This window comes from Silurus meridionalis, chromosome 3 (genome assembly GCF_014805685.1).
Source record: "Silurus meridionalis isolate SWU-2019-XX chromosome 3, ASM1480568v1, whole genome shotgun sequence".
NCBI classification, from domain to species: Eukaryota; Metazoa; Chordata; class Actinopteri; order Siluriformes; family Siluridae; genus Silurus; species Silurus meridionalis.
Window position 1 is genome coordinate 6850685 of NC_060886.1, and position 15329 is coordinate 6866013.

Below are 15329 nucleotides of genomic sequence, written 5' to 3' on the forward strand. Positions count from 1 at the left end.
GTGGAAATAAACCCCAGCCGTGTTCATAACCCAAAATGTAATTTGCCATGATCTATCTGAACAGAAATTCGACCTAAATATAATGGTGCTCTCTCATACAGCGACACTAAATCAACTTCACCACATCTGAAAATCTGAATAATTAAAAAACCTCGAAATGATGAGACAGTGTGATTGAGCTTGCATCTTTGCGGCTGCATGAGCTTCCTCGCTTTGTCCGAGCAGCGAATTCTGCTAAAAAGAACAGCTTCCTGAACTTGAATCATCAATAATGTAGAGCGCATCAGCATGTCCCGCCGGGAGGTTATATTGCCCTGCTCTCAGTCCTGCTAATGTTTGTGAGGGTGGAGGATAAACCTCGGCCATCTGAGGCCACACACATGCACACACATACACACCACACACTCTGACAGAGAGGCCAGAGGGCAGAAGATAACGAGGGAGTCTTGGATGCTTAGCGTTTGTGAAACTGTAATGATTCAGTGTTTATGGAAAGTGAAGGAAACAACCCAACACTCCAAATCCATCTTTCTATTGCTCTCTATTTACTTCTCTGTCTCACTCTCATCATCCCTGTTGCTCTCTCTCTCTCTCTCTCTCTCTCTCTCTCTCTCTCTCTCTCTCTCTCTCTCTCACTCACTTGCTTGCTCTCTCTATCTCTCTCTCTGGCTGCATGGTGGAACAGGAGAAGGCGGGCAGTCCAGAAGGGAGACTAATCACCGGCTCTCATAAGGAGGGGGCCAGTGAAGAGTGGAGCGGCTGTATGCCTGACCACACAGCTGCTCTTTGTCCTTTTTCTGCTCTCTTTCTTTTACTCTCACACTAAGCTTTCTGCTTTTCATCCCTCCATTGACTCTCGAACACCATGGAGCCCAACAGTCCTAAGAAGATCCAGTTTGCCGTCCCGCTGTTTCAGAGCCATTTGGACCCTCAGGCAGCGGAACATGTAAGTAGACACCAAGACCCGTAGAGTATTTTTACTAACACATGGTGATCTCAGATCTTATATTGATGCAAAATTAGTTTAGATATTAACCAGATGAATTTATTAATTACTTTTTGTTTTAATAGAGAAGCAATACTACTACTTATAATAACAACAATAATAATATAATCATCATGTAGGCTTTATGTAGTTAAAGAAAACATTAAGTGTAAAATAATGTCCATGGCTTTTTGTGCATGATGGTTTCTGCAATTCCTGAAAATCTCTCCTGTAAAAAAAAAAAAAGGAAAGAAAAAAGGAATGATGATGGTAACACTGACATGCTGAGCCAATTTTACAATGATGAAGCCACTTGGACCAATCAGCAGAAACCTGGCTTGTGCTGAGTTAGAGATCCATTAGAAGAGGCAGCGTCAGATCTAATTCTGAGTATCCTGATCGCTCTGGAGAGGAAAAAGAGACATGGCTACATGATTATAGAGCTATAAGTGTACAATAAAGATGGTGAAGGAAACCAACTATAATGAAAGGGGTCAGCTTTCAGGAAAGGCTCGCAGTTGTCAGTGCTTGGACGGCTCATGAAAGTATAACAATGCATCTCAAGTTGCAAAAAATAAAACACAGAGTTGATCAAAATACAAATTCAGGAGAGTACATTGGAATGAATGGAGCGATGATCTGTCAAATACACAATGCTGGATTTATGTGTTGGTGTTTTTATTATATAGAAACCATTTTTTATTCATTCATTGCACAAACAAATGTTCTTAACAAATGAGCAAGAACAATGTGTTGAAATATTAAACTAATATAGTTTTATAACCTTTCTAGCATACTTTATTATTTAAATCATAACCATTGCCCCTATGTTATCTGTTTTTTTCAGACTTTAGCATTAACATAAAAAAAAGAAAAGAAAAATTGTAACTAGTTTAACGAATTCAGTAATTGATAAACAAAAGACACAACAAGAACATTACAAAATAAATCACTTTGTATGCTTAAGGAATTTTGACACTGTAGTTAGTGAACATATCTTAAAAATGGTCGAATATATATATGTTTTTTAGGTACATATACTGTAATTGTAGATATGGTTAACGTTAGCTCATTAAAGGAAATACGATTATAAGATTATAATAATCCATACACTAAACTGAAGTTATTGAACCTACTGAATTTAAGATTTAAATCCAAAATCCAGGTTTGAAATACACAAGATTATCTGGCAAAACTATTTGTATCTTAAACTGAGTGTAAATTGAAAAAATAATTAAATTGAAAATGACCAGAGATAGGCTTAATCATGTTCTATTTGATTTATTGTAATCTCATAATAGATTAATTTGATTATATTTGAGATATTGAGCACTGAGATTGTATTTGAAGCATAATGACTAAATTCACTTGGCCCCGTTCCAGTCTGAATCATGTATTGTGTAATAAATGTATTCACTATATGGAGTTTGTGGACACTTGACACAAATTTTGAACATCCCGTTCCACGTTAACTCCCAATTTGCTGTTACAATAACCTCCACTTTTCTGGGAAGATGTTCAACTAGATTTTGGAGTGCACTTGTGAAGATTTGTGCTCATTCAGCAGTAGCAGTGTTAGTAATTTCAGGTAGTGATGTAGGTGAGGTGAGGAGGCCTGGGGTGCAGTCAGAGTTATAATTTATTCCAATTTAATGTTACCGTAATCAATGACATTCCTATACATTGTGTGCCTCTAACTTTGTGGTAACAGATACCACATGTGGCTTAAAAACTCAGGTATCCCAATACTTTTGTAAATATTTTGTATGTCTCATATTTAATGCAATCTGCACTCAGGCAGCTGATTATATTATCTTCTCCACAAATCCTTAACAAATCAATTTTCACATACTGTCATTTGACCTTGTGTTTTTTCCCCCTCACCATATACTCCAACTTTTTTCGCTCTTTGCTCTCCAGATACGCAAACGAAGGCCCACTCCAGCCACTCTTGTCATCTATAATGACCCCAATGCATCAGGTAATGCTACGTTCTCATTGCAAAACACTCTCATTACATGAGAACACTTATCTAGAGTGTGTGCACAAAAGGGTCTGGTTTAAACTGGAGTTTTTTGGGTCAAGGTTAAAAAGAAAGTGCACACAACTCCAAGAGCTTCCTATTACACAGTCATCTATAGTATCAAACATAAAAATAAAAGCCATTTCAAGGCCATTTTTTGTAAAATGTTCAATGTTAAAAATAATGGCACCTAGAATTTTCATTACTCACTGCCATACTTCGCTTATGATGGCTCTCAGGGCCACTTCTGGGACATTCATTCATTTCATAAGCACATGATGTGCTTATAAAGCTTTACATGAGCTCTAGATGGGTTTGTGGAAATAAAAAATAATAGCCATTACCTCACTGTTGATTCGGAAAAGCTGTATTGACAGCCAAATGAGGCAGGTATGACCTTGTTTGCCTGGAATGTTCTTGTTCAAACACCCGATTCTTCAACAAATGAAGAATATCAGGTGAGATTGGAAACATTGTGTGTAAATTCTGCTGTTCCCAGAACTCAAGACAAATTTTTGTCTGATCTTTTTGTTCATATGGATTACATTATGTTTGATAGAATATAAAATGTTACAAAAATCCTAAACACACACACACACACACACACACACACACACACACACACACACACACACACACACACACACACACACACACACACACACAAACATTTATATCTGTAGAAATAATGAGGTTTATGGGTACACTGTTCAGGCCTTGAGAGATTTTGTGTTGTGTTTATCAGTCTCCTTGAGAATAAGATAGTGTGTTTGTTTTCAGAGTTGTTTTGTCTCGTGGAGGTTTCAAGGACAAGCTGGTGGTCAAGCTGTTTGAAAATACTGTCTGATTTTTTGTTTGCCAATTGTGTGCTGAGAACATTTCAGAGAGTCACCCATCTTAAGTTCTGGACATTAGAAACCATTAACTTTTATATGTCTGTGTTCTATGATAAAAAAAAATCATCAAAACATTGTTTTCTAGGACAATGTGTGGATTTGAATCATAGAACTGGCATGTTGATTAGGAATGTTGCTCCAGCTGTGACCTGACTCTTTGGGCTTTTTTTCTTATACTCTGGTCCACCTGTATACTGGACATGCATAAACATTTAACAGTTTTGTATTAAACTTTTGTATTAATATTTTGTCCGCTTGTGTTTTGGGATGTTTGAGAAGATTTTGGTTTGAACAACACATTGCCATTTGAGATTACTGAAAGACTTGTGAGACTTGAATAGTGTATCTTCACTCTGACATAAAATATTCAGAGGAATTGAAGCAAATTGGACAATGATAAAGATTTTAGGAGTGCTGTGCTGTGCGTGCTGAGACTTTCCTGTGCTCAGCTGTCCACCAAGCCATTTATAATATTTCAATGGAAAAATGGGCTCATATTCAAGCTGAGTATGCAAGATGTGTGTGTGTGTGTGTGTGTGTGTGTGTGTGTGTGTGTGTGTGTGTGTGTGTGTGTGTGTATGTGTCTGTGTGTGCACGTGCATGTGCAAGTGTGAGTGTGAGTGTGCTGAAGAGTCAGTATCTCCCAAACATCCTCCCTGTTGCGTCACCATATGGAACAAGGAGAACCATGCAGAGTAACCCAGTCGAAGCAAAACACAAAGATGTCCTATCCCATTTTTTTCGACTTGGACTACAGCAATGCACCATGTTCCCATCCGAATCCAAAATTATTATTTGGCAGATCTTAGAGTAACCAATTAACACTCAAAATATCCATGGTGTACTACAAATCACAGTTTTATAAAAGTTGTATGATTTGTAACTAGTTGCTTGATCTGGTTCTGGACTATGAGTCATTGATAAGAGCTTGATGTGTTCTGTTTGTGTGTGTGTGTGTGTGTGTGTGTGTGTGTGTGTGTGTGTGTGTGTGTGTGTGTGTGTAGACTCAGGAATGTTTTATGCCTGAAGGACAAACAACTGTGAACACACACACACACACAAACACACACACACACACACACACATTAATGCTGAGCACATGTTCAGTTCGAAGGTTACCAATTCACAGCTGTGTGCAAAAGTTTGTATCTATCCCAACAAATAGACCTTACAATTCAGTAAAATAAAAGGATTTTACTTTAAAAGTGAGTGTCCATCTTTAAAAACACAAGTTAAAAAAACTAATGGATAAATAGTTTGGAACAAAAATATTTATTTCTTTTTAATATCAGTTTCTAACTAAAAGAGATCATGATGTAGGTGAGGTGAGGAGGCCTGGGGTGCAGTCAGGTTTCCAATTCATCCCAAAGGTGTTCAGTAGGGTTGAGGTCAGGGCTCTATAGCAGGAGATCAAGATCATCTAGTCCTACCCATGTAAAACATATCTTTCTGGAGCTGTCTTTGTGCACAGGGACATCGTCATAGAACAGGTTTGCGTCTCCTAGTTCAAGTAAAGTTTACTTGTTTCATGCAATTGCATCCAAATCCATCATTACAAAATACAATTGTGTGCCTCTAACTTTGTGGTAACATTTTGGTGAAGAACCACCAATGGCTGGAAAATTCATGTGTCCTAACGCTTTTGTCTCACAAAAGTGATACACCCCTCACATTTCAGCAACCACCAATGACAATACTATAGAAATTAAATTTGAATACACTGTATTTTAGAGTAGTCAATGTGCAGCTTGTATAGTAGTATAGATTTAATGTTCTCTGTCCTTTGACATTGTGTTGAAATGTTATCATGTTGTTCTTACTGATTATGCAATGCCTACATCATGTGTCATCATAAAGTCAAATAAAAAAGTCCCCAAAAAATGTTACCCAATGTAAACATTACTACTGCCATTGATATGATTGCTGGTTGCTTTTCTCTTTATTCCCTGGTTGTACAAACACAAATCAATAGTCAAATTAATGCTCTCATCATTTCATATATCTTATTACATTGGCCTAGATTTATGTTTTTGTAAAATGTTTCTTTAGTCCACATTTTCTATCCCTGATTTTTTTTTTTAAACCTGACTCAGATGTGTTTCCATTTTTCTACCCCCCCACATTAATGTTGAATAATTAAAATACACCAGCTATTAAACTGGTGTGTTGATTATGTTATTGTTAGCTAAATGTGTCCAGGGGAATGATAATCAGGGTCAAGTTTAATGTCGATGTTGATTGTACGCTGGGTTACATTTCCAGGTTGTTATTAAAAACATTAATATCTTGGATAAAAAAAGATGCCCGTTTTATGTTTTATAAGCCAACTTTGAAAAGCATGGAAAATGGGAGTAATTTGGATGTTGATTGCGTCGGTCTGTCTGGTTTCTTTCAGACTATTTCATGGAATGGTGCATTTAGAGGTTTTACTGTATTGTGTTATTTTGTAGTCTTGTGTGTTGGTCTGCTTATGCTTTATTTATTAATGAGTTGTCTTGTGTAACTCTTGTCTTTGGTGGCACCTTGGTCCTGGAGGAACATTGTTTTGCTTCTTTATACTGTATTATACGGAAGTTCTTTCTTGTTGTCACGTGATCACAGAAAAATTTTCTCGACATGAGTTGTTTTCTCCTGATCACCATTTTTTGTCATGATTTTAACATAACATTGTCAGTGACAGCCTCCTTTATAAGTGTCAGAATGTAGTATGCGTAAGTTGTCAATCAGTGACAGATAGAGAGTTATTTCTGTTTGAGAGTTTAAAAACGAATGTGATGATACTGCGTTGAAGCTGTCTCTAGAACATGCTGTTATGCTGAATACACAGAAAATCATGAGGAAATGTTTGTTATGTTGAGATCATGAGAAAATTAAGTGGTGGTCACGAGAAAACAATAAATAAAAAAGTGTATAATGCATGGCCTCTAAGAATTTTCATACTATTAACTGTATATGGTTGAAAAGATAATAAAGCTATTTGACTTTACTCGAAATCTTTACTCGAAATCCGCTGGTTGAGAGGCGGCAATTGAAAACAGGGATTTTTGCATTCTTCTGTCTCCCTTAATTTAGTAGTTTTTATTTCCTGTTATTTTCCTCACCCAATTCCCCAAATGGGAATTCTCAGCACAGACAAATCGATCGATTTGATTATCCTGCAAACGATTTACCAGAGGCATCCTCCTTTGTCCCAAAAAAAAGTCTGTTTTGTTTCTTTCTGATATTCTTTGTAGTAATGTGGTTCGTGCAGAGTGTGTAGTAACTCAGTTTTGTGGCATGTAATGGTAAGGGACGTAAGTGGGAGCGAGGATGCACAGTGCAGCATTCAGACTACAGGCGCTTCTTTGTGTAGCTGGCATTTCTGTGCGTCCTTAAAAACGTGCCGCTGGTGCCTTATAAAGGAACCTTTCTGATGAGGCTGTACACTTGCGTCATGCCCTTCACTGCCTCTCCGATCGTTTTGGCACAGCTTTCTTCATTAGAGCAGGAAAGTTGTTGTATGGTGGTGGTGGTGCAGGTTGAAATACACTCCTGCAGTCTCTTACATAATAACGTTCTGTGTGTAATGATTCCTCCTGTGTGTGTAGTGTGTGAGTGTACAAAGCCATTAAAAAAAGTCAAAAAGATTGAAAATGATTGTGCTATTAAGCTTTCCTTATGTTATTCCTTGTTTTCATTGCTTTGTATTTTCATTCAAATAATTTTCAGTCTAAAACAAAGACATTTTGACCACAGATTGGTAGTGGAGTGTGTGAGGAAGTTGGTAAGCGAGTGAGCAAGCAAGTGAGTGAGTGAGTAAAAAGTGTCTATAAAAAGCAGTTGTGTGGCTCATGCAGTAAGCGAGCGGAGGTCTATAAGTGAGTCAGTGAGTGGATGGGAGCTATAAACAGCGAATGTGTGTAGTGCATGTCTTTAGGGAGCGGGAATGCTAAAGCCATTTTTCCTGGCTAGAGCAACTCCTTATGACGCCAACCAGCCGTGCAGACACACTTCACATCCACACAACAATAATCTTTTGTCCACAGTCAACCCAAAACATGAGCTGAACACAGTGCAGAACACGAAGTGCCTTGTAAACACCCTCCAGTAGTCATTAGTCTGTTAGGAAACATGTTTTAATGGTTCTTTAATTCACTAGTAGGAAACACCAAGAGTGCTGTCCAACTTCCTTGATAAATACAATAATTTGCATGATAAATAGCCAAATAAAAAAAAGAATAAGAAAAAAATAAATAAATGGTAAAACATCAGGCTTATACAGCCTAAAGGAACTCTTTAGACTTTTTCAGCTTTATAAAGAAATTCACAAAACACTGAACAATTATTTCCTAAATCGGTATACTTTATTGCTTACAGGAAAATATGTTGCAGTTCAATATACTGTATGAAAATGTGCAGCAGTGAAACATGACAGAAAAAAGTCAGACTACAATGATACAGTTATACAAGTAATTGCAATTATTGCACTGAAATTATTGGACATACTGTAAATTGTTATCATTATAAAATTGTGGCATAAAAATCTTTACAAATCTATAACTATATCCATATTGTCTATATCTATACTGTGGTCCTGCTGTTTAACACTCAAAATACATTTTTGATATATAACATAGTCTCAAAAAACCCAATGTTTTGCTTTCCCCATTTCATTGATTTAATCTAGGATTATTCACAAAACAATGCTGCGGATCAGTTACAGTTCACAAACACACACATAGTTTCACAAACACACACAGTTATGCGCATGAAATGAGAAACCAATACTAATAACACTATTCAATACAACCGTTTGTCTGAGTTATGTGTAATTCTGTCTCCAAACACAACTGTGTGATAGTTTGTCTAGTGTGATAACTGCAGTATATAACACATGTACTGCATTTTCTTTTGATCTAAAGCATATTAAACAGATGTGCAGTGCCATTTAAGGCAAATTTAAATACTTATATGTGACACAATAAATTGATTAAATATTTAAATGATATTATTAATAATCGGCACTTGTTTTCCACACAGGTAAGACTTAAGGAGAGAGCTCCTTATCTGGAGACATTTACAAACTCTAAAACAATTTCTATATGATTAGTATTATTTATTGGCTTGTAGTAAGCTGTAGGTGTAGCAGACAGAATAAGTCAGCTTGTCCATCAAACTACAGACATCAGAATTTTAAATACACTATATGGAGAATGTCTTTGTTGGAGGCACAAAAATGTGTAGGATTTCTTTAGTTGTGGTAGCATTATATTTTTTCTTCACTTGATGACCCAAACCTATTCCAGCATTACAATTCCCCTGTGCATAAAATTTGTTCTATGAAGATATGGTTTACATGCGATGGAGTGGAAGATCTTGAGTGGTCATATAGAGATCTGATCTCAACCTTACTGAACACCTTTGGGATGAATTGAAATGCTGAATGCTGCACCCCAGGCCTCCTCACCTCACCTACTGTAAATCCATACCTGACTTGAGTAATACTCTTGTGGCTGAATGAGCACAAATCTTAAAAATCTAGTAGAACATCTCCCCAGCATGCTTGTTAACATCACCCACAATAAACCCAGCAGACATTAGCTCCAACGATATAGAAGCAAACTCACTGATTAAATCTACACCATTAGACAGTTTTGCAGAAGTAAACATACATGGTATATGCATGTATTACTCATATAACTCTCGGCTTGTTAGATTGTTGCTTTTAATAGACAACTTTTAAAACTTTACAGCTCTAAGGAAAGCCAGTTGAAAATGACCAGTTAATTCCAGTTTCTGATTTCCAACTTGTTAAGTAATTTAGATTCAAGATTCAAAGGTTTACTGTTATATGTGAGGGAGACATTCTGTTAAACTATACAAGGACATTCTCACTAAGCAGCCTATGACATAAATTCAGGACATACAGAGAACACGCAAAGACAAAAATTGCAACTGCAAAAAGTTATAATAACACAAATACAACAAATATAAATGTGTGTGTATAAAGTGTGTAGTGTGTATGCAGTGAGCATGGAACATCATAGCAAGGTATGTGCAAAGTCCTGCAGAGGTAGATTGGGTCCGTGTTGGTATTCCCATTGTAAAGGGATGTGTGTGCAAAATATGAAGAGGTAGTCTGAGGCAGATTGGGTAAGAATATGAAGAGGTAGTCTGAGGCAAATTGGGTAAAATTATGAAGTGGTAGTCTGAGTAAGGCAGATTGGGTAAGAATATGAAGAGGTAGTCTGAGGCAAATTGGGTCAAATTATACAGAGGTAGTCTAAACCAGATTGGGTAAAATTATGAAGTGGTAGTCTGAGGAAGATTGGGTAAGAATATGAAGAGGTAGTCTGAGGCAGATTGGGTCAAATTATACAGAGGTAGTCTAAACCAGATTGGGTAAAATTATGAAGTGGTAGTCTGAGGAAGATTGGGTAAAAATTATGAAGTGGTAGTCTGAGGAGGATTGGGTAAAAATTATGAAGTGGTAGTCTGAGGTAGATTGGGTAAGAATATGAAGAGGTAGTATGAGGCAGATTGGGTAAAATTATGAAGAGGCATTCTGAGGCAGATTGGGTCAAATTATACAGAGGTAGTCTAAGGCAGATTGGGTCAAATTATACAGAGGAAGTCTGAAGCAGATTGGGTCAAATTATACAGATGTAGTCTGAAGTGTAATCGGTCAAATTATGCAGAGATAGTCAATGGCAGTTTGGGTCAAATTATTCAATGTAGTCTGAGGCAGATTAAGTTCAATTATGCAGAGGTAGTTTGAGGCAGATTTTGGTCAATTTATGCAGAGATACTCTGAGGCAGATTGGGTCATGCATATTTACACACTGTATGCTAGCTAGCAAGCATATTTTTAGGGTTATTTTGTAGTTGTAGTAAATAGCTAAACTGACTTAAATTCAAAGAAGTAAATAACACATAACACATTAGAAAACAGACAGTTATAACTATAACATTTGTAAATGTCAGCATGACAGTTGTGTTCTTTTCATGCTATTTGTGTAAACATAGAGATACAAGTTTTCTGAATCAAGGAAGGAAATAATTTGCCCTTGTCCTGTCACATATTACCTTTCAAGGCTCAGATAAAGCACAAGGGTAGTAGTGATATTATGTCCATGATAACAAAATTGTATGTGTGTTGAATAACTGAACCGTGACACAAACAGAATATGGACTGTTAAATGCCATCCAACATAAATAAATGCCTGGGGCTTGATAAAAGACTGTGCTTTGTTTGGGTGATGTGATTTGTTCAAAATAAGATCATAAATATCTGTAAATACTGTATATTAAACTAATGTTGGAAAGTTTGTCAGAAAAAGTCAAAAACAGTAACTGGTAGTGTCTTCTGGTCTACACTAAGAATCTTTTATATACCATGTTCCAGCTCTGAAAATATGAATGTTTTTGCCACTCAGTAGAATCTCTTTCATGACCTGGTACTGGATTGTGACCTGGTGGTTGGGGACCTTTGGTCATGTGTTTTCAAACATTTTAAAAAATGTGCTCGTCCTCCATTCTGAAAACGCTTACCTACATGAAAAAGTAAGCTTTGCTGTGCCTCATTTACTTTCTGTTCATTCACCTTTCATCACTTTGGATTGTTGCTGGTGCGAGTGAATGTTTGGTACACTTTTAGGAAACTTGTAATTTAATGCTTATAATTGAAGATTACGTTTTAACAATGCTAATAAACTGCAAATCTGACATAGCAACTGCCACACAACATTGTCTGCCATTTTGTTTTTTTAGTTGAATGGGTCACATGACTTAAAAATTTCATCCTGGTTTTCGAATTTGTCAAAGAGAAAAATTATGTTTTTAAATGTATTCACTTTGGTGATATAAATGCTGTGGCTGTGTGGATAGAAGGACAAAACGTTAACAGAAAAATACTATATATTATTTTTATTGTATTTAGGAAAATGTGGTTGTAACCTAAAATAGCTAACATCAGTAATAGTTTCAGACTCTACTTATAAAACTTTCTTTCTTTCGGCTTCTCCCGTTAGGGGTCGCCACAGCGGATCCTCCGCACGTTTGATTTGGCACATGTTTTACGCTGGACTTGTCTAAATAGCATGTCTAAATTACCAAATGTATTTGCAGTTCCCCTCAGTTTCCTAAACCCCTTGCACAGAGTCAAGTGAGATTTATAGGGTGTCAGGCTTAAGCAAATGAACCAACTTTCCCATCAATTTGGAAGGGAAGTGTCTGGTCTCATTTTATGCACATTTTAGGCATTTTGCATGTCTGTCCCTACTTCTTTCCTTCCTTCCTTATTTTCTTCCTTTTGCATTTCTTTTCAAATATCCTTCGTTTATTTCATCAGCATTTCCTTCCCTCCTTCCTTCCTGCCTTCTGCACTTACCTGCACACTTCCACCCTTCCTTCCTTCCTTCCTTCTGCACTTACCTTCACACCTCACCCTTCCTTCTTTCCTTCCTTCCTTCCTTCCTTCCTTCCTTCCTTCTGCACTTACCTTCACACTCACCCTTCCTTCCTTCCTTCCTTCCTTTGCACTTACCTGCACACTTACACTCTTCCTTACTTCTTTCCTTCTGCACTTACCTGGACACTTCCTTCCTTCCTTCCTTCCTTCCTTCCTTCCTTCCTTCCTTCCTTCCTTCTTCCTTCCTTCCTTCCTTCTTCCTTCCTTCCTTCCTTCCTTCCTTCCTTCCTTCCTTCTTCCTTCTGCACTTACCTGCACACTTCCACCCTTCCTTCCTTCCTTCCTTCCTTCCTTCCTTCCTTCCTTCCTTCCTTCCTTCCTTCTGCACTTACCTTCACACTCTCACCCTTCCTTCCTTCCTTCCTTCCTTCCTTCCTTCTGCACTTACCTTCACACTCACCCTTCCTTCCTTCCTTCCTTCCTTCCTTCTGCACTTACCTGCACACTTACACCCTTCCTTCCTTCCTTCCTTCTGCACTTACCTTCACTCTCACCCTTCCTTCCTTCCTTCCTTCCTTCCTTCCTTCCTTCCTTCCTTCTGCACTTACCTTCACACTCTCACCCTTCCTTCCTTCCTTCCTTCCTTCTGCACTTACCTGCACACTTACACTCTTCCTTACTTCTTTCCTTCTGCACTTACCTGGACACTTCCTTCCTTCCTTCCTTCCTTCCTTCCTTCCTTCCTTCCTTCCTTCTTCCTTCCTTCCTTCCTTCCTTCCTTCCTTCCTTCCTTCCTTCCTTCCTTCCTTCCTTCCTTCCTTCCTTCCTTTCTTCCTTCTGCACTTACCTGCACACTTCCACCCTTCCTTCCTTCCTTCCTTCCTTCCTTCCTTCCTTCCTTCCTTCCTTCCTTCCTTCCTTCTGCACTTACCTTCACACTCACCCTTCCTTCCTTCCTTCCTTCCTTCCTTCCTTCTGCACTTACCTTCACCTCTCACCCTTCCTTCCTTCCTTCCTTCCTTCCTTCCTTCTGCACTTACCTGCACACTTACACCCTTCCTTCCTTCCTTCCTTCTGCACTCACCTTCACACTCTCACCCTTCCTTCCTTCCTTCCTTCCTTCCTTCCTTCCTTCTGCACTTACCTTCACACTCACCCTTCCTTCCTTCCTTCCTTCCTTCTGCACTTACCTGCACACTTACACTCTTCCTTACTTCCTTCCTTCTGCACTTACCTGACACTTCCTTCCTTCCTTCCTTCCTTCCTTCCTTCCTTCCTTCCTTCCTTCCTTCCTTCCTTTCTTCCTTCTGCACTTACCTGCACACTTCCACCCTTCCTTCCTTCCTTCCTTCCTTCCTTTCTTGCTTCCTTCCTTCCTTCTGCACTTACCTTCACACTCTCACCTTCCTTCCTTCCTTCCTTCCTTCCTTCTTCCTTCTGCACTTACCTTCACACTCTCACCTTCCTTCCTTCCTTCCTTCCTTCCTTCTGCACTTACCTGCACACTTACACCCTTCCTTACTTCCTTCCTTCTGCACGTACCTGCACACTTCCTTCCTTCCTTCCTTCCTTCCTTCCTTCTGCACTTACCTGCACACTTACACCCTTCCTTACTTCCTTCCTTCCTTCCTTCCTTCCTTCTGCACTTACCTTCACACTCTCACCCTTCCTTCCTTCCTTCCTTCCTTCCTTCTGCACTTACCTGCACACTTACACCCTTCCTTACTTCCTTACTTCCTTCCTTCTGCACTTACCTGCACACTTCCTTCCTTCCTTCTTTCCTTCCTTCCTTCCTTCCTTCCTTCCTTCCTTCCTTCCTTCTGCACTTACCTTCACACTCTCACCCTTCCTTCCTTCCTTCCTTCCTTCCTTCCTTCTGCACTTACCTTCACACTCTCACCCTTCCTTCCTTCCTTCCTTCCTTCCTTCTGCACTTACCTGCACACTTACATCCTTCCTTACTTCCTTCCTTCCTTCCTTCTGCACTTACCTTCACACTTCCAACCTTCCTTTGGCACTTCCTGCCTTCCACATCCCTTACCTCCTTTCACAATACTGACCTTCTGTGCTCCTGCCCTTTTTATCTGCCTTGTTTTCCTTATACACTTCCTCCCTTCCTCCCCCCAGCCAACTAACTAAATATTGTAAAGCTGAAGTTAGGGACCATGCGTCAGCAAGAGACATCATATCAGCCTGGCTGCACTCCACAATACATTATCAGCAGTTCCTGTATAACAGATTCAGTTCTTTTTCCTTTTAGTTTTATATCAGAATATGATAAACCTACTGACAGAGTGCATTACTTCCAGAATTTTCTCTTTTATTCTCTCTATCTCTGTTTCAAAATTTCTTTCTCAGTGTATCCATGTCTCTGTTTCACTAACCTCTCTCTCTTTCTTTTCCTCTTCTCTTTCTCTTTCTTTTCCTCTTCTAATTCTTTCTCTGTTTCCTTCTGACCCCACTGTGTTTTTTCCTCTTTATTTGTCCTGCTCTGTTTCCCTGTAACTCTTTTTCTCTTTCATTATTTCTCTCTCTCTTGCTCTCATTCCTTTTCTCTTTCCAGATGATAAGCAGTCTGCAAGTAGTCAGTCAGAGGTAAGGACCTTTGTATGTGTTAATGTGCTAAAAGAGAAGTTTATCTCCCTCTTAGCTGACTCCACTTAACCTTTAAAAGCCCCACTTTGATCCACTGTCCCCTCAGACACACTCACACTTTCTCACACACACACACACACACACACACACACACACACACACACACACACACACACACACATATTCATTTACATTCACTCACACACACGTGATGACATGTTCAGTGGATGCCGCTTATTACGTGTACCCAGAATTCTCTGCTGAAACATGACCTCGAAGGCCATTTTCTTGTCGATCGCTCCTCCTGAAATAGAGTGTGAGTGTAAAGTGATCCTACTTCTGTCTCACGCTGTGTTTTTTCACTTTTCCACTGAATACGCCAGACTCAACTGTCTCCGGCCCAGAGGAAGACCAGTGTGTACACACCACCCACAATGAGAG

The 15329-nt window shown here is 38.7% G+C and overlaps 1 protein-coding gene across 3 annotated transcripts in view; it reads left to right on the top strand.

Moving 5' to 3' along the window:
• The first annotated feature begins 630 nt into the window (after positions 1-630).
• Positions 631-15329, top strand: part of ppp1r1c (protein phosphatase 1, regulatory (inhibitor) subunit 1C) — a 31606-nt gene continuing 16907 nt past the window's right edge. Inside the window, exons 1-4 of one of the 3 annotated variants that reach the window (XM_046845630.1) lie at positions 631-946; positions 2906-2966; positions 14857-14888; positions 15272-15329. In XM_046845630.1, the coding sequence (XP_046701586.1) occupies positions 866-946; positions 2906-2966; positions 14857-14888; positions 15272-15329 (232 nt within the window). In that variant the 5' untranslated portion in view covers positions 631-865. The remainder of the gene's footprint in view (positions 947-2905; positions 2967-14856; positions 14889-15271) is intronic. The other 2 variants (XM_046845631.1, XM_046845632.1) reach the window with 2 other exon arrangements.